Source organism: Myripristis murdjan, chromosome 5 (genome assembly GCF_902150065.1).
Source record: "Myripristis murdjan chromosome 5, fMyrMur1.1, whole genome shotgun sequence".
Taxonomy (NCBI): domain Eukaryota; kingdom Metazoa; phylum Chordata; class Actinopteri; order Holocentriformes; family Holocentridae; genus Myripristis; species Myripristis murdjan.
This window is the reverse complement of record NC_043984.1, coordinates 15,353,551-15,377,111: the sequence shown is the minus strand read 5'-3', so window position 1 is coordinate 15,377,111 and position 23,561 is coordinate 15,353,551. Positions and strand designations below refer to the sequence as shown.

General features: G+C 41.8%; 1 protein-coding gene across 3 annotated transcripts in view; it reads right to left on the bottom strand.

The window, feature by feature from the left end:
- kaznb (kazrin, periplakin interacting protein b) overlaps nucleotides 1-23,561 on the bottom strand; it is a 53,697-nt gene that overhangs the window by 14,904 nt on the left and 15,232 nt on the right. For 2 of the 3 annotated variants that reach the window (XM_030052502.1, XM_030052503.1), the window contains exon 2: nucleotides 8,763-8,870. In XM_030052502.1, coding sequence (XP_029908362.1) covers nucleotides 8,763-8,870 — 108 coding nt within the window. Of the gene's footprint in view, nucleotides 1-3,316; nucleotides 3,526-8,762; nucleotides 8,871-23,561 lie in introns of those variants that run through there. The other variant, XM_030052504.1, reaches the window with a different exon arrangement.

Sequence of the window (23,561 nt, the reverse complement as noted above, 5' to 3'; positions counted from 1 at the left end):
TGCCTCTCAACTTAACCTGGCCAGAGCTTCTAGTGCTTAATGGTACCTCACCACAATGAGCAGCAGAAATGTCGCAGGTTTATCTATGAAATGCTAATGTGTTAATATGTTAATCATTTTACTATGATTTTACACAAATTTGACATGATATATTAAAGGAGCAGTTCACTCAAAATGCATATATATATATATATATATATATATATATATATATATATATATATATTTTTTTTTTTTTTTTTTTTTTTTTTCTACTTACTTTTAGTGCAGTCCAAATAGTGTGATTGGGCGAGGTTTCCAGATTACCATAACCTTCCCTGTCTCAGATACACTGGGGCTGGATGGCTAAAATTTATATGCAATATACTCAACAACAACAGCTCTTTTTTAAAACAGTGGCACTGATACCCGACACAATCTCCTACTATTTCCTGCCAAAGCATACATGCCTCTGATTCGTACTTGGTCGTAGTAGAGAGATATAGTTTGACTATCTTCTTCAGTCACACCGAAATTAGACAGAAACTACCTAGATGGATTGACTGTACTAGGGGTAGCTTTCTTTGTATTTTAGGTGAGCTCTTCGTTTAAGTAAGAGGCGGGAGATGTTAATCCTGTTGAGGCTGTTCCTGAGTCACTGCTCATGTAGCTTGGAATCAATTCAGTGACCATGAACCTCAGAGTCATACATGTTGCTCGTGTGCGTCTGTAAGCATGCAGGCCTGTCTGTGTGTGTCTGTCTCTGAGTGTGCACAGTATCTACAAGGAACAGGCTCCATTAATTAATTGCCTGTGGGTTTACATTACAACTGAGGTCAGTGCAAGGATGCCAAGTGCAGATAGCTGTAATTGATTCACACGTTTATTATGTGCAGATTAGGCATGCTGCCAGGGATGTGACACTGAGAGAGCACTGAGAGGACTTGGACCAGGCTGTTGAGAGTTGTAATACTCCAGTCAAGAGATGCAATCTGAAAACATACCCTGACTATCACTTTGCTTCACACATGTATATCACTCATGGCACATAGGCTTGGTTTAGCTCATTGCTTACAAGAAGCTCATTATCAGTGATGAGCAAAATGCCAGAGGACCTATGATCCACATGAGTCCCTGGTTCAAATCCCCACCCAACAATCCTCTAGGTATTATAGTGACAAGTGCACATCTGTCAGTGACACACCAGGAGAGCTGTAATTCTACATGGCTGATATGCTACCAAACTGCCTTCATGTCCTTGGGCAAGGCAGCTCAATCCCACAAGCTCCAGTGTTGCCTGGTCTGCTGTTGGCACTGTGCTGCTGATCAAAGCATCTGTATAAAACTTTAAAAGGTGTAATAAGTTGATTAAATTGACATTTTCCTTTGTAGGGGTGGAAATAAATAACATTTCTTTGCTATACTTGTGCACTGAATCAAAGTAATAGTGGTCCCTGATTAGGATATCCAAGCTCTGAGTAGCTACAGGCAACAGCACATACAATGAAAGAAGAGAACAATAGAAAAAAGCCTTGATGCTGAACAAAGCTCTTCTCTCCGTGAAGCTGTGCCACATTTTGTCTCCAGTGGTTTTAGTGAAGGACTGGGCCTGTTGAACGCTCTACTAAGGGACTGTGGGTGTGAGCGTGGAGCCAACTCTGATGGTGCCATCTGTCTCGAGCAGTGCACTCGGTCAAACTCATTATCTTCTGCAATTTTGAGAGGCAACCTCTGGGCATGGAGAAGATCAGCAGCAGTAGGAGTCACGCAAAACACAGCAGGATCAAACTCAGCCTTATCCCCTCAAATACCACGAGGACACACAAGAATGGATATGACTGTGTGTGCGTGCGCGCACACAAGCACAAAATCCATAATCAGCCATACATCGCAACCTTGTGTAGCTCTATTCAGAAACAGTAGTGTCAGAAACCAGATCATGACATCTAGAAAGTAATAAAGATTATGTCTCAAGGACGTGGGCTCTGCCAAGAAGCTTGAACAGAATTCAAATAGCCACCGCCTCTCCAAATGCATCTTCAATCAACTCAAACACATCTCCACTAGCTGTACAGTCTGTCTGCGTCCTGCATTAATCCAGAGACACAAGATAATGCTGCTCCCTCTTATGAATGCTGTAGTCGACTGGGCTACTAAATGTTGTCATGCAGCACAATAGCTGACCAACACCACAAACATGTACACTGCTTATAGGAGCTTAACAGATCAGCACATTATCCATAAGAACCGGTCATATGTAGGTCAGCATTTAGTTCTCATCATCAGTGAAACAATCCATACAGGAACTTAATATATACATGTAGGAGATTTCCATATATGTCATATATGCCCATATTATTTACAATATATTACAAATACTTGTATCCTCTCCATATTTGGGGGTTACTAACAGCCACTATCATATATGTTGAGCATGTATGAATATACATTTCCAGGGGGATATATATGTTTGGTTCATACATGACTACATGTAACATATATGAATATATTTCTCTGATATAAGGACATATATGGTCATATATTAGATTTCAATAATGGAGGACCAGGATATGGTAAATATAGACAAAATAGGACAATCCACCTAAAAACACATTACTTTAACACTGATGTGTGTGATATAACTTGTGTTTCTGGTACCTGTTTTTGTTGTGTGTATAACAGATAACATCAGGAACAGCTCCAACACCGATACACTGGAATTTACTGAGAGGAAAAATCTGCTCTGCTCCTTCTCCTGCTGTTTTTCTCCGTGTATGAATGTCTAACGTTTCTGCAAAACTGCAAATCTAGAAAGAAGCCCTTACTTTTCTTATAGGAACTGACACTGAAATCTGTCAATTACCATTTCTGCATCAGATATTTGGAAGTTTTTCTCCAGTAAAACTCCAGGTTGAAAACGTCTCCTCATGCCATCACCCAGTGAATGACTAACATAGACCATCAAACAAGAAACAGCATCGCAAACACAAGAGGTATCACCAGTTTCAGTTTTTAAAATACAGTACCGAAGAGTTGTGTATGTAATGTACATGCAAAACAACTCACAAGTAAGACTGCTATTTATTATTATGAACATATAGGAAATTATTGCCATGACTAATACATTACTGTTTCAGAAATGAAGTGATTTGACTGTGTCATTCAGATCCTCTAATAGAAACAGTGTGAATAATCAAACACATGAACACACACGTGAACCTGAGCTGACGCACACCACCGACTCAAGCCAGTTTTAAGGCCTGTACCAGTCCTCCAATAACCCTCTCTCTCTCTTTCTCTGTCTATCCCTCTCTCTATTTCCCTCGCTCTCACTCACCGGCCTTCCCCTCCTCCTTCTCGGACCTCATGTCCTCCTCGGCACAGGCTCCACTCGGCTCCACTGTCAGGCGTGGTGTGTGCTCTCATAGCAGGTGAGAAAAAAAATATATATATAACACATGCACACACACATGCATACGTACACACACCATTCAAAGTGACGCACTCCTCTGCACCACAGGCAGCCTAGCAGGGCAGCCGCTCCCAGCCCTGGCCGCTGTGGCTCCACCCAGATGGGTTCCTAGGAAGTACAGTGCTCCCCTGTGAGCGAGTCAGCCTGCCCCTCCCCTCATCTACTGCTCTCTCTTCCTGTGTACCTGTTTAGTGACACGCCCAGGGGCAGCTTGGACAACATTCAACCATCCGCTACTCCCATTCGCTCCAAATAGTTTCATATCCTCGCCTCCCTCTCCCTGCTCTCTTTTCAGAGCAAGAGGGGGAGGGGCAGCCATACCTCTGGCCTCAGGTAATAGGCCAGGTGAGTCACTGGAGCCGCCACTGCAGCTACAGCACTCTTGCTCCACCTGATGGCAGACAGAGAGCAAGCGCAGGACCGACACAGCTCTCCAGCTCACACCGAGAACAATGCGGCCTTCTGTATGTGCGCCGCATACCCTCTTGGAGCCCACAATGCCTTTGCAGCCTCCACGAGTTTACATTACTCACTTCCTGAATTTGAATGTGTGCTTTGGCAGAGGAGGTAGGAATGTAAACTTTGAATAAAGAATGCCACACATGTAAGCTTTGAAACAAACAGCAGTAAAAACAGATCAGCACAGCAGTGAACTGATGCCAGGCTAACACAATATGTCATGTTTTTTAACCAAAGAGGCCTACAGTCCTGTGTGTGTGTGTGCAAACCCCTGGCCCTGGCAATGTTAGTGTGATGCTCCACATTTTGAGATACACAGCAGCACATTAAAGGAAGATTCCGGTGTAAAATACATTAACACCATTTAAAACTTAACACTGTTTAAAAATTTAGATTTTTGTATCTCTGGTGCCGTTTTGCTGTTTGATGACATATTTTTGTGATGTGGGGGCTCATCATCCAAATGCTGATCAGCTGATGTCACTGGGAGACATTCTCAGCACAGCTGTGATGGCGTGTAAAGGTACACTATTGCAACATTGCAAAGGTCAACTGACTCAACTGAAAAAATCTATAATTTATCAGTGAGTCAATCTGAAGACGAGAGCAATGTCAACTCAACTGTCAAATTATATACACTTTTCCACATTTTTTGTCACTTGTCTAAACTGTCCTCACATCAACTGACTCTTTGCAATTCTGCATCTCTAATAAGAAACAAATCAGCAATCTGAAACTGAAATGTTAACTGTCAGGTTTCAATACCTACAAAAAAAAATCAACAGGGGCTTCCTGGGAGATTCACCGATTTGCAGAAATCCAACATAAAAGAGCGCTCTGTTCTTTCTCCCATTAAGCTTCACAGTAGTTGTGCTGCCATTTATCTCCATGTGCATTTAGTTTGGAGAGCTTACCAAAGGAAAAACAGAATCAGACCCTAAAACAACAAAACAGCTCAGGGAACACAAACGAGTCACTGATACCTGTTTTGAAACCGTGTTAAAGGACCATACCAGTGATTATGCATGTTTAATATAATATATATTAAATATAATAGCTACAAAATGTCAATCATTCACGTGACTTGAAATTGGGCGGAGTGAAGAGGTCTCTCCAGTGGAAAACACTCCATGGGGAAACATTTGCTCTTCACCTGTAATTGTCAGTTCTGTAGATTATGAATGGTGACGACTGAACATTATAAGGTGGGTGTTTCAACCAAAAAATTCACATTTGAAAATGAAGAGATTTTGATTGTACGTTCTGAAATGTTTAGATTGCCACCTGATTTGCAAAATAGTTTCTTGGAATGTAAAATGTGATTAAATTGTGGTAAGCAGGCCAAACCTCCAAAATCACTGTTATGGTCCTTTAATGTGTTTAAGGGTGGAATTTTTCCTCTAATGTGAACTTTGGCCAAGGCGTCTTTGACCCCCCGGGACTTGACGGACTGTTTTTCTCTCATGTCCTTCCTATTAGATGGGGGCTTGGATACATGTGGACACAATCACAGAGGAAATAAAGTGAGGGCTGATCTAACCTGCCTCACAGGGCCTTTTTGTAGCGCCGAGGCCCAAAGGCAGGTTCAGGTAGGACGAGGAGAACAGATAGGGCTGCAGCTGAATCACTACAGCATGCAGAGCCAACTGGGATATAAAGTTATATTGGAATCTTTGGTTTATAAGTACTCGAGTAATATAGCGTGAGAGAATGCCATAACGTGCGCGCATGTGTGTGTGCGTGTGTGTGTGTGTGTGTGTGTGTGTGTGTGTGTGTGTGTGTGTGCATGTGTGTGTGTATTTCTGAGAGGGAGAGCTTTTAAAGACATGACAGCAGTTCACACGCCGAGCACGCTATTTCTCCTGCTTGTCAGAGGTTGAGGCTCCGCGTCTCAGTTCTGCCCAAAGATCAGATGTACTCCAGCCAGATACTTGTCACATGAGGCAATGGATCTGTCAATCACCGGCTGACACATCAAGGATTACAGCCAGTCTGATCCTCTCTGACTGATCAGAGCTGAGACAAAAGACTACAGTGATGCCTCTACTGTAGCAGATACAACTGGAACTTCCTTATTACAAGGCCACTTGTATACATACAGCCTGACAAATATATTTGTCATACACATTACTGTTTTTATTTTTTTGCAACTGGCTACATTTTTTTGTCTGCGCAGCGCAGCAACACTGAGCTATGTTGTGTTTATAATTGCACTCCTCCATCACTGTGGTTTTGAGATACTGAGTACTGTAGTTCTACCTGCTTTGATAAATATTTTACGCAGTCTAATCCCAGGTATATTAAAGAACTCTCTGTGGCATTATAATATGGGAATAAGACATTTTGTGACCAATATGTAGCATTATATAATTCCAAGGTCACGCCGCGGTTCGCCTCACTGGTACGTTGAATCTTATTCATGACATTGCTTTTATCCTGACAGCTCTTCAGTCCAAAATTTTCCACTCCTGTCTGTCCTTATTCTGGGGGCTTAACTCCCTGTATCACTATGTCATTGATTTGCTTTGCTCATATGCAAGCTAAAAGAAATCCTAAAAGCCTTCTTTTTCTGTCCTCTGCTCTCTCCTACTGTATTCCCCTCACCCTTTTTCTCAGCCGCGCACGGTCAACCTGTCACTCTGCATTATCAGTGCTGGGGAGCGCTGATAGAGAGCCGGGACAGAGCGGCATTAAAATATTAGCTAGCCTTGAGAGAGGAGGAGGGGTGGCGGGTGAAGGGGAGGAGAAGGAGGAGGGAAGTTGAAAAGAATGATGGACACGGGGGAAGGAGGAGAACGAGGGACTCGGGTCACCACTGTCTATGCTAAGGTTTGATAGAAATGACATGAGACTCGTCTAAAGCCACCGAGTGCACTCTGCCAACTTCAAGGGGCTAGATTGGATGAAAAGATTAGAATTACAATTGCGGGGGAGGCTTTTTGGTCTGATGTCAGTGTGAGAATAAAGGGAGACAGTAATAGGAGTTGTTATGATGAGAAAATGCAAAGGCCACAAGGCTTATGGATTAGGCAACAGTATCCGCGTGATCAATAGAGTTTATGATGATAGCTTCTGTGGTGGCGATCATTATGAGTTGGTCAATTTGATTACCTCCAGAGGGAGAGTGAGAAAGACTATTATCCTGAGACACACTGTAACAGGACAAAATACGGGACCATGCCACAGTGCAATAATCACACAATACAATAAAATTTGGTGCAATACACTCTGGTAAAACTCCATGCAACTTAAAGCAATTTGCTAAACAAAATGCTTTGCTCTGACAAGAAATCATTTATTTGATGTCATATTTCTGTGAGAGTCACATTGGTATTAAAATGTGATCTGTGTCCGAACACGTTGTCTGCTTAAGGAAAAATGCATGTTTAAGCTCTTAGGTCGGTGTAAATGCAACCCATGCAGCTGGGACGGATTCAGGAAATAAATCCACCTGTAAGTTGAAGACGTCACTGCGCCTTGTCTTCTAGCAGATATAACCGATATAGGAGATGAGAGGGAAATGTCCCCCTCACTTTTAAAGGCTGTCCCCCGCACTTAATTCCACCTATAAACGATTAAGGCAGGCCCAGTCACTAAAGAGTTAATCCACTGTCATAAGTCGCCTCATCAAGACATCTTATCATTTTTTTCCTAGCATTTTGCAGAGAGATGAGTATTTCCTGGTGTACATTTCCCTCTAACTCTCAGCCTAATGGAACGTTTGCATGGTGTGAAGAGGTTACCATGGTAACCGCAGCAGCTGCTCTTGCATTTGTCAAGTTATAAATCCCAGTTTTGATGTGGCATTGTTAAAATAACCTTTTGACATCCTGGAGCAATGCACAAAAAGATTGGCCAAAAGACAAAAAAGTCAGCTGCTGGAAATTATTAAAAAAAAAAAATAACTTACTAGTCCTTAGGTCGTCTCATCTAAGTAGCTAATTAATCTTTATGTTAGCTAGCCTTCCCATGGTTACATAGACGTAGATAATTATAGCATCATGTTAAGGGAGTTTGTTAACATACATCTTTATTTTTATTTATGTCTCAATAAAGTAAATGGAAATATCTGCACTCAAAAAGTTAAGTTAGTTGTTTAGTATATATATGCAGTCAGTAGTGATTTAGATGCAGTTGTTGCTGACCCTGCCTACCAAACTGCTGAATGACCCACCTACTGAGATTCAATCAGAATCCAGATACAGAGAAAACATGTCAGGTGTAAGTGCACGTCCTGATATCAGATATCATTAACCAGATAACATATCCAGGTACAGAGACACACATTTTAATGCAAGGTGTAAATGGCGCTATATGTATTATATCAGGTAGTGGTGGAAAGAGCACTTGAATGTCACATTCATGCAGTAGTACTGTTATTTTGCGGATATTTTATTAAATTAGGAGTAAAAATACTGGTTAAAAAAATCCACTTAAAGTTTTTTGGTTGCTTATGAAGAGCATAAAAAAATTTACTCTGCACTCTTACGCTGTGATTTAAAACATGGTGAAGTGCAATATTTCAGCATGTTATATAAAGGTAAAAGTTGAGTAAAGGTAAACATACTAAAAAAAGTGCAAAATGGCACTCGGTTACAGTAAGGTGTGTAAACATAATTGGTTACTTCCTCCTGCAGTTATCAGGTGACAGCACATGTTATTTAGCCTGTATCAAGGTCTGCAGCATGCCACCCACAGCTGTTATCTGATTGTTCTCACACATTTTGCCGGTGCGGGCCTTTGCTCCAGACAAGCTGACAGCTCTCTGTCTTTTAACTGCCAGGACAAATCACCACACACAGTTCCCGCTGTCACCAAGGCAACACCTCGTATTTTTACAGCAGCACCCTACCTTTGCCTAGCGAGGAGTCTGGAGTGCCAAAGTCCATCAAGTTGGATATCTCTGTCGGGTAGCACATGTCCGTCACTACCGACTTCTGCCTGTGATGCACTGATGGATCTGTAGGTGGCAGGAAAAAACACAACAGAGATCTGATTTAATTGCCTTGAGTCAAAATGAATGAAGATGTTCATTCACTCATCAAAACATTGTGCTTTGTGAGAAAACTTATTATTCATATTCACACAGCCAGGGTACTCTAATAAGAAGACTCATACAGGTGGATTAATGGCTGAGTTGAGGCTGTGAGTGTGTGTGTGTGTATGTGTGTGTGTGTGTGTGTATGTGTGTGTGTGAGTGGCAACAGCATGCTTGTGAAATCAGATGATTCATTCTGACATGATGTCAATTTGACACGCATTCTCGAGATGCTTTCAGACACTTTCCAAATATCAATCTTCCACAGAGTTCACCGCCAATTCCTTCGCTGGTTCAAAACAATAATTCACACACTGTGTTGGTAGATAATTATACGTACTTGTTTCATTATCATACACCGCTAGTCTACCCTATTACTCCCTCAATTTTAGATCAGTTTCTGTTTTCGCTTTTTTTTTTCCTCAAATGGAACCCATCCACCATCTGTGTGATTTGAAAATACCCTGTTGAGCCATTTTTTGCACTCTGTACACTCGGCTAATGACACAGATCGAGGTCCGCTGTGTGTGATGAGCTCCACCGGCTGAGACTCATCTGCTTCTTGCTACTAATTTTTTTTCCTCACTTCACTTATAGTTGTGTTTTAATTGAGTCCAGGAAGACAATAGGGTGCAGCTAGCTCTCCTAATAATCATCTAACCTTCCCTGTCCACTCCTTTTCCTCCTCCTCCTACTGCTCTCCCCAAGGTTTTAATTTGATGTGTACAGTATGAAACGCTATAAAAAAAAGGGATGATGAGTAGTGATGAGTAGAGGCAGCAATATCTTCGTTGTGCCAGGGAGTCGTTTTGAGGAGCAGACGCCAAATCATAAAAACTGCAATAATTTCCTCTGGAGGGGGCTCCTCGTCCTCCTGTATTGATCTGAAATCTTCACACTAAAAGTAAATCTGCCATTCTCGGGCTATAAAAAGTTGGATCTCGTGCCAGTGAAGGCTACGGCGGCCCCTTTCGAGTCGGCTCAAACATCAATAAAAAATCCATTTGTCCGAGAGCTATTTTGTTAAAACATTTTTAAATTAGGAGCAAACAAAAAAAATGGCCTGTTGTTTTTTTCTACTTGAACCGCAGACCTCACCGGAGAGGAGTGCAGGAGGCCCCACCATCTGCACCACCACTCTTGCTGAACAATGTTCTCACACCTCTCCCCTAATCTGCAGGTTTTGACAGTTTCAATTTCACCACCGTATGGTATTTCTCTAGATTACTGGCCTTCCCCTCCCTCTCTCTCCCCTCTCCTTCATCCTGTCCTGTCGATAGCTGTTTAGGTGTTGTTCAGCTGACCTTTCCTTGGTCTTTAAAATGGAGATTGGACAGCAGGATACCCAGAAGCAGGCTCACGCTGGGCTGCTCTATGGCTGCCTTACTTTACACACAATAATGAGAGAGGGAGAGAGAGAGAGAGGGAGAGAGAGGGAGAGAGAGGGGGAGGGAGGGAGAGAGAGAGTGAGAGAGAGAGAGAGAGAGAGAGAGAGAGAGAGGCTTATGCTGCTGGCAGTGGAACAAATTCACAGTGACTCTATTGGAGCTCTCAGCTGAAGGAGCTGGCTCTTTGTATGTGTTGTAAATAAACATCTCAATTAATACGTAAATGGAAAGCCATAACAACGCCACCCCTGTTTGGACAATTAATTTAGCCATTTATTTAAAACAGCTGTCAAACCTTTTTTTTTTTTTATTTGAATCGAGAGGTCTACTAAACAAGCAGCAGCCACATGTTTTATTATTGCAGGGTAATTTGGATTGTGCGTGTGTGCATGCATGTTTCATATCGTGAATAAGCTTCACCACAGTGCCTCAGTGTGTTTCAGTTCACTGGTTAACCCTCCTGTTATCTTCGGGGACAGTTTGACCCCATACATGTTTAGCAAATTTTTTTGAAAGCTTCATATTTAATGGCTTTTCCCGATTTAATGGAGACACGCGGGTAAAAATAAAATTAACATGATGACATGTTTTCACATTTAGCACCCTTTGGTTTTTCATTGTGGTCAATTTGACCTCAGGCTGTTTTTCTTTTTTAGCTGTATCAAACATATAAGACAACATTTTGCTTTAGTTGTTTTGGACATTGAGGAACTATAACATGTTATTTATAATCTTCAAAACACTTCCCTCTGCTTCAGGGCCCTTTAGCATAACCACACTTGTAGCAGTGTGAGAATCAGTCCAGTTAATGTGACATTTGGCGGGAAAAACATGATTTCCACAAGAAGTTTGATGAACAATGGGGGGCCTGGGTGAGATTATGCTTTATTTAAAGGGCTATTTAGGTAGTCAGCAAGTCACAAAGTACCTGACACATAAATTTGGCTAATATTTTTCATGATAATGATTTGCTGGGGTAAAAGTGACCCAATTTGATTAAAAAATGTTAGTAAATTAGAAGGTAACAGGAGGGTTAAAACACTCCCAAGGGTTTTTTAACTGGCCAGGGTCTGTTGTAATTCATGGGGAGAAAAAACGCCCTGTCGTTGTATCTGTGTCAGCACTGTGAGCTGTGTGAATGTGCACTGAGAGAAAGTGTGTATCCTGAGGAATGAGAGGTATATCAACCACCTCATTTCAGCCCGGTCAATCCTCTGCGGTGAGAGGTCAAAGGTTATGGAAATAATGAGCCGGAGCTGCGCTGGGCCGTCGCTAACCTATGTGACCAGCTCTGGTCTGTGGGCACCACAAGAGAAAGAGCAACAGGCTGTTGGATGAGCTGTGGACGACATGCAAAACAATTTACTCTATTTTAAATGTGGCTGCTAAAACTGCATCTTGCCGTCTGTGCTGTCTGTCTGTCTCTCTTCCTCTCTCTCCGCTCCTTGTCACTGTACTGCACACAGCACACGAATGAAATAGCCCGCTATGACAGTAGTAAATTTTTATTACTACCATTCTCTGGCACATTCATATCACAGGGCATTTATTATTAAAGCGTTATGATAAATCTTTCAGAAATTAATAATAAGGGACTTTCTTGCGAGCGACAGGGGGAAAAACACAGGCCTGACAACATTACGAGGGTAAACACCCATGAGATATTAATGAGATTTTGCTCATGGCAGAAACACCCCCAGATGGAGCAGGAAGTGTGTCTGTATACAGAGGCCATTCAATCCGCCACCACAACTTAGGTCTCCATGCTTTTACACCTCTCAAATAGGCAGAAATCAGCCATTCAAATTTCAACAAGTGGGTCACTGAGACAGACTTTTCAAATGGCCTCCAAACTATTCAACCATTATGTGAGCTGTCCTTTTGACGATCAATACATGTCCTGTTGTGAATATTCATACTGCATATCCTGCCCCTTTTTCCTGTGAGCACATTCAGCCGAAGGAAACAGAAGACACCTAAAAGCACGTGGTGGAGAGAGGGGACAAACACTCGGTAGGAATCACAGTGGAGGGTATTCAAGCAGAATGAGGAGCAACTATCAGTGGTTTGCAGACAGCTCATCTTTGCCTCCCCTCAGCCAACCCTTAATTACACTGGCATTCACTCTCTCATGTAGCAGACACATTCACGCCTATATCAATCATCGCACAGGAAAAGGGGAGGACAATCGTCATGCTGGAAACGACAACACCCTGAAATGCCCTCCTCCTGAGTGCAATAAGTTGGTTGCGTGTTTATAACCATTCTTATATCAGGGACAAACCTGAAGGGGTATCAGTTAAAATAAATAAAGGAGGAGTGAAACAATGTGTAATTCCCAGGCCATTCATTTTCAAGGAACACTCCAACATTCTGTGTCAAAATACCTTTTATTCCAACATACCTAGACTGAAAATAGATGTTCGATACCATTTTCACCCCTGCACATCCAGTGGTTCGATTCCTATGGGTAGCATTTTGTTTTAGCTTAGCATAAAGACTTGAAGTCAATGGGAGTCATTAGCCTGGCCCTGTCAAACTGAAAAAAATAAACCTTACAGCAACTCCAAAGCTGTCTTATTTGCAAAGTCAGTCATGTGTATTTGAAATACATATCTTGGGAATAAAAATTTTAAAAAAAGGAGATATTAGATGGTGGAACTATAACCACTGAACACATTTATCCTTCCATCTATCTCAATGATCCGCCCACCGCTGAGAGTATGACTAGATTCGGCACAAATTAACTTCTCCTAAAATTTTCAGTCTTTTTCTTAAATTCCAAGATGTGTATTTCAAATACATATGATGCATTATGTAAATAAGACAGCTTCAGAGTTGCAGTAAGGTTTATTTTTTCACTTTGACAGAGCTAGGCTAACAACTCCCATAGACTTAAAGTCTTTATGCTAAGCTAACATGAATGCTACCCATGGGAACTGAGCCACTGGGCACACAGGGGGGGAAATGGTATCCAACATCGTATCAGTCTGAGTGTGTTGGAAAAAGGGACTTTGCCCAAAATGCTTAAGTATTTCTTTGAATGATTCAATAATTTAAAGGCCCCATGGCATGAAAAATGCAATTTTCGTTGTTTTTTCCTGATAGGGAAGGTCTCAGGGCCACATAAATACTGTCCCATGCATTAAACCTGTGATAAATGGAGAAATGCACACAGCCCGTTTTTTTTGAAACTCTCCCTTTAAAACGCACGGACAGCACTTCCTCCTTTTTGTGATGTCACACATAAGGCGACTGCACCCACTTAAACTAGCCAAGTTAGCCACATGTCCAAGAAACGTTGCTGTACCATAGACGGATGCAAGGAGACTCATGTTTCACTGCACAGTCTTCCAAAGAAAACATACGTTAGAGACCAGTGGCTGATGTTAATTTTTTCCCGGGTTTCGGAAGTTGTAAAGTTTTTCATTAGTACCGTTGATAACGATATAGCCGTTAACTTGCCTGTGATTGGCCCAACCATCTGTCACTCAGAAAACAGTCAGCCAATCAGTGGAGAGGTGCTGATTCTCTCTTCTGATTGGCTAAACAAACCGTGCTGCCAGAGCTCCGGGAGAAAGGCAAGAGAGAGGAGCTGTAAAACTATATTTAACAGACCACAGGTACTCAAAACCACAAATACATCTTGCAGGGAGATCAACAGTTAAAATAAAACCCTGGAAAAGTGTACAGCATGGGGCCTTTAAGGTCATTAGATCCCTCCAACCACACGCACACATACACACAAACACACACAACCCAAACCAAAATAGTTGGATGGTTGCACACTATGTACATTGTCTTCAACCCCACAATTTAAAAGAATTTTATCCATTATACTGTTTTAAAGTTGAATTTGTCCCTCAAAAGGACAGTGATATTCATGTGTGCTGATCAAGGCGTGTGGTGTAAATGAAAATACTGCAACTCAAAGCCTCAGCGCCAGATAATAGTGGGGAAAAGCGATATTAATTGCTTGTTTAATGTGCTTAACAGAGAGATTGGAGTGTTAGAAAAGCAATTTTTAGAAAGTCAACTAAGCAGTCCAACAAAAGACCTTAGGACTGTGGACAGAATCTTTAAAGGACAACGAAAGCCGAGACAAAAGAGAGTTCAGATGTTTTCTGGGTAAAACACCTCTGTTACAATGCTACAATGTAAACTCCCTAAAGAATTCAACTATTTTTCTGTGGAAAAATGGTACACAGTAATTGTTGCCCTTTGGGATGACAGTAAGCATTGTGTTCAAATTTCTATTATTTCTTCTCATGCATTTAAATTGGCACGGCATATGTGAGAGGAATTGGAAACACCGTCTGAATGGAATTTCACAATAATGCCACTCAGCGTATAAATTAAAGACACTAAATGATTCCATGCCTTTGGGTATCTAACCTTTGGCACCAGACTGAGCTAGAAAACCTCGCCCGGTTGCAACAGACAATAGGACTGGGCTGGTTGAGATATCTGGTGGTTAAATGTTTTAAAAAGAAAGACCGCTCATCCCTGACCTTTACCCTCTGCAGGCCCCTTACAGGACTTTATCAGGCACAGACACACGGTGCTCATCCAAATCCCAGCCCACAGAGTGCTGACACGGCACTCCCAACTATGAGGCTGTTTGCCCCATTGATAGGTATCATTAACAGCCTTTGACACAGATAACAATGATGAATGACAAATAAATGTACAGGACTTTGTGATGGGGCGTGATGTGCAAGTGGGAAATGGTGGGGGGGAAAAAAAGACAAAAGAAAAAGATGAGGATTGTGTAAAACCAGAAATTTGCCGGACAAATTGAAGGCTTCATAAACAGTGGTTGTAAATGTGTCAAATGATGATTAAATGGTCGCATGCAAACATTTTGGGGAAAAGTTTGCTTTGTATTCAACACACTCGTCACGCTATAAGAAAAGCAATAGACAGACTCCTCCTCAGGGACAGATTGAAACTGAAATTATACGCTATATATCGAAGGTTGGCCTGTCACATCTCTATTATACAACCCAAACATGCAGCCAAAACTCGGCAGCAAAATGCCATTCCTCTAACATTATATCTTGCCTGGAGCTGAAAACGTACTGTCTATTAATCTGTGTTTATAATCGCAGGTGACACAGCGAATCAATAGTTCCAGCGCTCACAGAGCATTAGCCCTGAAAGGCTGCTCCAAGGCTGCTGTGATCCACAGCCTCTGGATGCCGTCGCTATGCTGATGTTAAGAGCAGCAACAGCAGCCTGTCCTGAGGAAACATTCGCAAAAAAAGGCCCTTCAGGGACACATCCATTACATCAATGAGGAAAAATTGCTTGAGGAAGATAAGTGTCTTGGGTTACCAGTGTTACGTTTGGTATTGCTCAGCTGAGCAGTCAGTTTTGCAACATTCCTCTCTGTCTAATGACGAGTGTGTGAGAGGATAAATGAGGGAACTTGAAGGTACTGAAAAGCAACGTGCATTAGCAAACCTTGAAAAATGCTGTTCACGATTTTTATGGTGTGATTGCAGATTCTGCAGTGCCTTATAGAACTATGTGATTACACATTCATAAAATTTTGTTATGAGCTGGTGCCATCTAATGCATAGTATGATGTTGTATGCCATATGCACTAATGAGTGAGGTTTGTGCACTGGATATGTAGCCATGTACATTGTGATCAACATTCAAAATGCCTTTTGTGTCATTAATTCTCAGGGTTCCTACACATTTACCATTTCAAAATACCAGACTTTTCCAGACGTACGCTTCCACACATCTCGGTGGATTTCATCTTCAGATTATGTTTACCATCTCAGGTTACTGATAGCTACATGTTTATCAGGCATGTAAATATTCAAACTGTTACATGCGTTGGCTGCTTCATCACTCGTAGGGCTTGCATTGGGTTGAGCAAAAAATGATGAGACATCAGCTGATGACAATGCTTTCACCAGATCACTGCTCTTTTATCCTTCTATATGACTAATGATGGTTGCCTCCGCCATGCTGCAGATGTAGAGTGATTTTTTTGGACCAAGCTTTTTACTTGTTTTTATGAGTCCCCCACCAACCATTTTTAAACATTTTGGACAGAAACATTTCTCAGAAAACTTGCATTTTCTCATCTTGTTGCCTTGGATGGGATGGCAAGTACCCCCACTGATTTGCACACCATAATATGGACAGGTGTTTCAATCACTCTGCCCCACCCACTCAGTGGAAAATATATTCAGCCGGCAGCTCCAAATGTGAACAAAATCTAAATATGCTGTGTGCATGATTAATTTATTATTGCAACTTCTGAGTTGAGCTTTTTATAAAACTGTAAATAGAAGCAGGATCCTGGACACACAAATACTTATCCATACCCTCTTCTTCTTTCCCCATACTTATCCAAACCTGTAAACAATTAAACTCATATTCCATACCTTTTCATATTTTTCAAAACAGTGTAGGAACCCTGAATTCAATATCCTATCCCCGGATAGTCACATCTATTATAAATATTATCAGCATATCAGGGCTCAACCCTGCAATTAAACAAAGCACTTTCTTTATGTTGCAACCAAAGCAGCTGAAGCACTCAAGAGAGCAGAAGCTACCTCTATTTATTATTCATAACAATGCAAAGAGGAAAAACAAGTCTATAACGCTGTGAAACGGTGATTTGATCTGATGGTAAACATGAAGTTAACCAGAAGACCCATCAAGTTCAACATCGTCTCATCCTGACTGGTACAGAATAATCACAGTGGAGCTGGCCCAACAAACTGAGAGGGGAAGGGGCTAGAGCTTAACGTTAAGCAATCTGGGGAGACAGATAAAAAAAAAAAAAACAGATCATCCTCACTTCTGGCTACATTACAGATGTAGTACAATCCATCGTAATCATTATCACTGTAGCTCAACCAGTGAAAAGTCTGGAATCCATCATGGCTTAGATAATGAATGTTTCTCATTAACCCTGTGGTGGGTGGGATTATCTACACTAGTTAATCCAAAGCAACCTCTTTGAAAAGAACTATCAGGAGTTTTAGGTTCTCTTGTATTAACCAGTGACTGACATTTGTTTTCAAATTCATAGACTTAGATGGAAGACAAGATTTAAGGTACTGAGGCTGGTAAGCCATCAGATTGGCACAACAGGGAGACAGGACATAAAAAGGTAACGTCAGCTCTAAAAATGAGCACAGAGAAGGACCTTTTTGCAACAGCATTTTCCAAAAACACAAACACAAAAGATCATTGCAATCCTGTCCTGCTATGTGAAAATTAGATTGACTTAAGATAAATGAGGGGGAATGAATTAAAGAAGCAGTAGATTAAGTTATTTATATGGTATAATCCCTAAAGTGTCATAAAAGCTGTAATTGCCTTTTATGACTCACTGAATAGCAAACAGAGAGGTCCAATTGACATAAATTTACATATATGCATGTATATGAGATTATACACACAAACATAAACACACACACAAAAACACACAGTGGCTCATCTGGTTGATGGTGTGAGTCACAGCTGGCCCGGTCCCTCATCACCGTGACCCGAAGGCTTTGCTGGACCGGGAGAGCAAGATGAGGGCGGATTTAAAGTGAAGATTAAGCAGGAAAATCTGCCTGGAAGAAGTCCAAAACTGACACAACTAAAAAAAAATCCCCCAGCTCCTTGTGCCAAGTTCTTTCCTCCCCTTGGTAAAACGCTGTGATGCCTGGTGCTTTAACATTCCCAGAGTGTGCAGGGACATTTTGAAAAATGCAAGATGTCTTGGTGACCTCTGTCCCATATGCCTGCAAATTGATGAGTGTCCGGTTCACACATGCCAGTCCTGCCACACCCAGCCCAGCTGCCTCTAAACTTAACCTCGTTCCCAGGCTTTCTGCTCCACACGTAGCAGAGGGGCCTGGAAGAAGGGCCCCGAATGCTGCGGAGCAAGAGCCCATAAGTAGGGGTGTAACTCACAAGCCTCATCATGATCCGATATTATATTGATTCCGCTGATGATATGATATTTGCCAATATCACAAAGTCAGCCATGAAACAATTTCGATTCGATTCAATTCAGGGGCCCGTGAGACAATATCATATGCTCATTTAACACAATCGCTTATATTGCAATGCCGATTTCATATTTTAATCTCGTACTGGCATTGTTTGCATATGGCATGTGATTTGTCAGTTGACCTGTCTTTCCTCTGAAAATTCATAATATTTCCACACTGCTGATTTACTCCCGAGACGAAAGTAGATATCATTATTTGTCATTATCTGCCTTGCACTCACCCTGTTTGAATGTTTAAGAAAGTGCTGCACTTGAATGGAAATGATGATACAGATGTGCCATGGGAATTTCAAAATAAACGTGCACCTGTAAGTTGACGATATGGTTGACGTATCGTTACATCCCACCCACTGTCCTGTCACTGATCTTTTGAGTTGTTCATCTGAATTTCTGAACCAGAAATCACAGCTTGTTTATAATCATCCTCAGTGATTGGAACAAGAGATTTTTATACCTCTGCCGATTGAAGCCGTTAAATACCTGCAACTTCTCGGGGTTCAGAGCATGGTACTAAAATGTTGGTTAACCCGTTGACGGTGAACGCAAGCCCCAGATGGTAGTGAGATTCAGTGTAACAGGGGTATTAGCGAGTTGGAGGTTGCAAAGGGGTGAGAGGGTTTAGCTCTGCTTCTGAAACTGTCACACACAGCACAGCTACAGCACACATGCAGGAGCACCATGGTTAAGTGTGACTGCATGCATCTTGTGTGAGGAGTGATTCTGGAGAAAGATTTCCTTAGATCCAGAGGTGAATTAATAGTTGGTTAACAAGCAAAATATGTGTTTGATATATATATATATATATATATATATATATATATATATATATATATATATACAAAATCCAAAATAAAGTGATAATGAAAGACTGAAGGGCACCAGTGGGACAGCAGAGCTTCTTCTCAGGAGGAAATCGCTGCTACACCACAAACTGAATGATACAACACAGAAACCCAGCCCTTGGAATGAGTGGTGGGGTGTAACACAAAGTGCAGAGATTTTCTTTGGGTGGTGCTATGATAGTTAAAGTAGCGCATGAGGCATAGTCTGAAGTGCTGACCAAGTGAGCAGCTGGGTAAAGGTGTGAATAATAGAACTAAGGCCACTATGTTTCCTGGGACCAGACAAAGATGGAAAGATGAGAAACAACCATACAGGAATTGGCACTATCAGCTGCACCAGCCAATTCTCCTCAAACTGAATATCATCAGAGATATACAACAACTCAATACAGCAAAGTGTAACTCATACCTTATTCCACAACTCAGCTGGGTGAAAGTACAACTCACACCACAGAAGTGAATTAAAGGAACTATTGTAATGTAAGGTATCATACAGACTATAAATAGCGCTGACTTGCTAAGACATGCCATCATTACAGTTGCTAATTGCAGGAAAAAGGCACGGTGAAACCGAGCCATGCTGCGCCCCTGGTCTTCCGTATGTCATGATCTGGGATGTGAGAAGGCTGAGCAGATATACTGCTGCTGTCAGTCAAAATGGCACGGTGGTGAAACTCATTGTAATGAGCGGTGCCTTGTAAGAGAAGGAAAGGGGGGTGAGAAACATTTAGATTAATGCAGGGGCATTCACACCCTGTGTGATCCCACTGGTCATTACTCATGTCGCTGTGCTAGAATTATGTGATAAACTTTGATAGGAAAGGGATGTATGAGTGTGAAATACAATACAAATAGTAAAGTCATTCTCTTATCCTTGGAGGGAGAAATATATCAAACAGAATTATATTCCTCTGGTAAGGTGATAAATTGCCCATTGTGGTGGTGAGTTTTACAGTAATGGTGAAAAATTTCAGGAAATGAAAAATGACCCAGTTAAGCTATCCAAATCATGCTCATGACTTCTGCTCGGAGCTGGTGTTACAATGGATGCTAAACCTTTTAAGGTCACTGCTTTCTTCTAGCGAAAACCTTACAGTTCTATAAGGGCTTGAATCAGCTCTTTGCTCAGCAGTATGCACAGTTCAGGATGAGTAATGCCTCAGAGCCGGCCCATTTTCCAGCAGGAAGGTGACCACTCGCTCCTCGCCCCTCACATCAGGGAGCAGCTGAGGGAGGTGTTTTCAGCAGAGCGCAGCGTCCACACAGCGTTTCACCACCCTCTCTGTCAGAGCTGCAGCCCAACTCTACAAGAGGCTGTAATTAGTGTGATGGCAGTGCTAATTAGCATCCCGGCCAGGATTTAGAGACTTGGGTTGTCAAGACCCTCGATTACCCAGAGTGCTTCACGCACATGTATACACACACAGACACACACACACACACACACACACACACACACAAACACTCTTGCTGTGCTTGTTACAAAACACATCTCCCACATTCCAATTACGGCAGATTTCTATGTCAGCTATTAGTGTTTGGATATTTATAATGATGACCTCGTCATGGGAACACTGTCTCTTTAGTCAAGGCTGTAGAGCTTATTTGAGACAGATCCACTGTGGTCATTTGTGAGGGATGAAAATGTGTAAGAAAACTGAAGCTATGTCTGAATTGAAGTCGGCAAAACTTCCTCAGCAGCTGTCAGGACGGTGATCTGATGCAAGCAGCTGCTGAGTTCACTTCCAAAATACTACAAATCCATTTTTTTTTTTTTTTTTTTTTTTTTTGCGGGGGACGGCCACTATTTCAAATTTATTACTAAATATTTCTACTATATGGAGAACATGGCCTGCAAGAATGCCGTCATTTTGTATAAGACACCAATTATCTTTTCAAAAGTGCCAATATGTTTTGCTATCAATAATTTGGATCAAGAATCATGCTTTTCAAAAGTTAAACAGTTCGCTTCACGTGACTCTTCAGTTATAAACACAGTAGAAACAAAGAGGGAAAACATGCTAAAGAGTCCTGCAGTATTATTCTCTGTGTTTCATCATGACCCTGGTGTCCTACACGGTGGTATGTCAGTCTATAGAAGGCTACTCTCCTCATCCCCATTCTCCAAATATATGCCTGATTGCTTTCCTATAAACATGCTGTGTACTGTAATGCTCATTACTGACAGGAAGTAAGTGGGCACCAGTCCAAAAAGCTCCTCCACGTGTCCAGGAAACTGACCTTTGTGTGATATATCGAAAATGCAGACAATAGCCTGCTGGCTTGGTGGGGTGCTGAGTGATTGATCTCATCTCATAAGAGGAGTTAAGAGAGGCTGAGGGTGAAGCAGCCTCTCTCTCTCTTTAGGAGCCCAGCCTTTTCAGTGTCACCAACACTGCAATACTGCAGCCTCTCCGTTTCCAACAGCCTCTCGTTGCCCTCGCTGCCCTCTCTTCCTGCATCCCCTTTCATCCATCAACCTCTCCTCGAAGTTTTAAAACCCCAGCATCCCTCAACTCATCTACTTCGTCTCTTCGCAGGATTTTTTTTCCCTCCTGATTATTTGGATTCCTTTCCTGTCCCTATACTGTAACTCCTGCAGTGATTCTCCATCTATCTCTCTTTCTCCCTCACCCTCTTTAATGCCTCCCCTCCTTCTCTGCCTGGTTGGTTCTGCGTCACTGATTACCAGTCCTTCGATCTGCTGAGGCTTCCTCCCAGGAGAATAACTGCAGTAATAAGAGCACAGAGGCTCTGGGATGCATACTGCTGGCGCCCTGCAGGGCAGCCTGTAATGGAGAGCCATGAAGTCAGGACGACCACTTAAATATAGCCAAACAGAACAGGAAGAAAGTGAGAAAGTCAGGAAGTCAGGTAAGAGACAAATCTATGGACCATTGGTCAACACTAGTACCATAAAGATGTGATGCAACATTTGCCACAAACCATCATGGCACCAGCATTTGCTCCACTGCACCACTGCAGAGTACCCACCGTGGTTCTGCAGGGTGTCTGGGTTCCTCACAAAATGTCATTCCAGTGTCAAAATAACAGGGTTTTTCAGTTCCTGTGTCTCCCTGAGGCAGTCGGCTCTCGAGGGACAGGGCTGAGTTGACTGGAGACCTTCAGCAGTTCACTTTTCCTCCGCAGTGTTGTCTGGTTAATTAACTAGCAGTCAGCACTGATTCTTGAGGCATAATTTTGTTTCCTATTCACACCAGATATCTGTAGGCAGACTTCCCAAGATACTTCTGAGCATCTGGCCCAACTCATACAAAGACAATTTTTTTTTCACTTTGAAGAGCCCGAGAATGCTGCTATTTCAACGCTAGAGATCAATTTACCATAAAAGTTACTGTGAGAGATACGTCTGGGGAGAAGTATGCTTACTCTTGTGTGGAGTGGAAGACTCTTTCAGAATTCACAGACAGGGAAATGTGTCTGAACTGCCATGAGGAACGGCACAAGCCAGGAATACCAGCCTGAATCAGAAATGTGATTTTACGGGCCCGCACAACTCTTTCATGTCATGCTCCTCAGACTTGATTCAGAATTAATGAATATCGTCAGAGGTTGTTTTACTTTTAGATTCTGATATTATTTTAACAGTTGTCACTGTCTCCTAACTGAATAAAGTGCTGTAGGATTTTTGATGAACAATGATAACAACAATAATAATAATAAACTTTATATATGTAGCACTTTTCAAAACAGAGTTACAAAAATAAAATAGAGTAAAATAATGAAAGACATGGTTACGTCACAGGGCCAATAACAAATACGTAGAAACAATAAAATAAATCTAAAAAATAGACAAAAGGTGAATAAATAAATAAATAAATAAAACCATTGGGTGCAATCATTAAAAGCAGCTTTATACAAATGTGTTTTGAGGAGTGATTTATTTATTTGTCGTTTTGGCACACCTGATCTCCACAGGCAGGGCGTTCTGAAGTCTGGGGGCTCTAACAGCAAATGCACAGTCACACTTTAGTCACAGTTTCGTTTTCAGCCGTGACTTTGGAGCGGATAACAGAGTTCTGTCTGAGGCTATCAGGCAGTGCGTTTGGTTGTAAGGGAAAGAGCAGCTTGGAGATATAAGTGCTGTAAGTGCTAAACCAGAGAGGGACTTAAAAGTGATTAAAATGATTTAAGAATCATTTCTATGTGTAGTATGGTGATAATGATTGAGAGCAACCAGCAACTTAAAAAACAAGCAACTGGAAGCAACTTTACATCCACTGTTGCTCCTTAGCATACCGTCCAACTAGGGTTGCTAAGTAACAGTTGCAGGGGCAACCTTAGGCTTAAACTTTAATCCTCTCTCTAAAGAAAATGTTAAGGA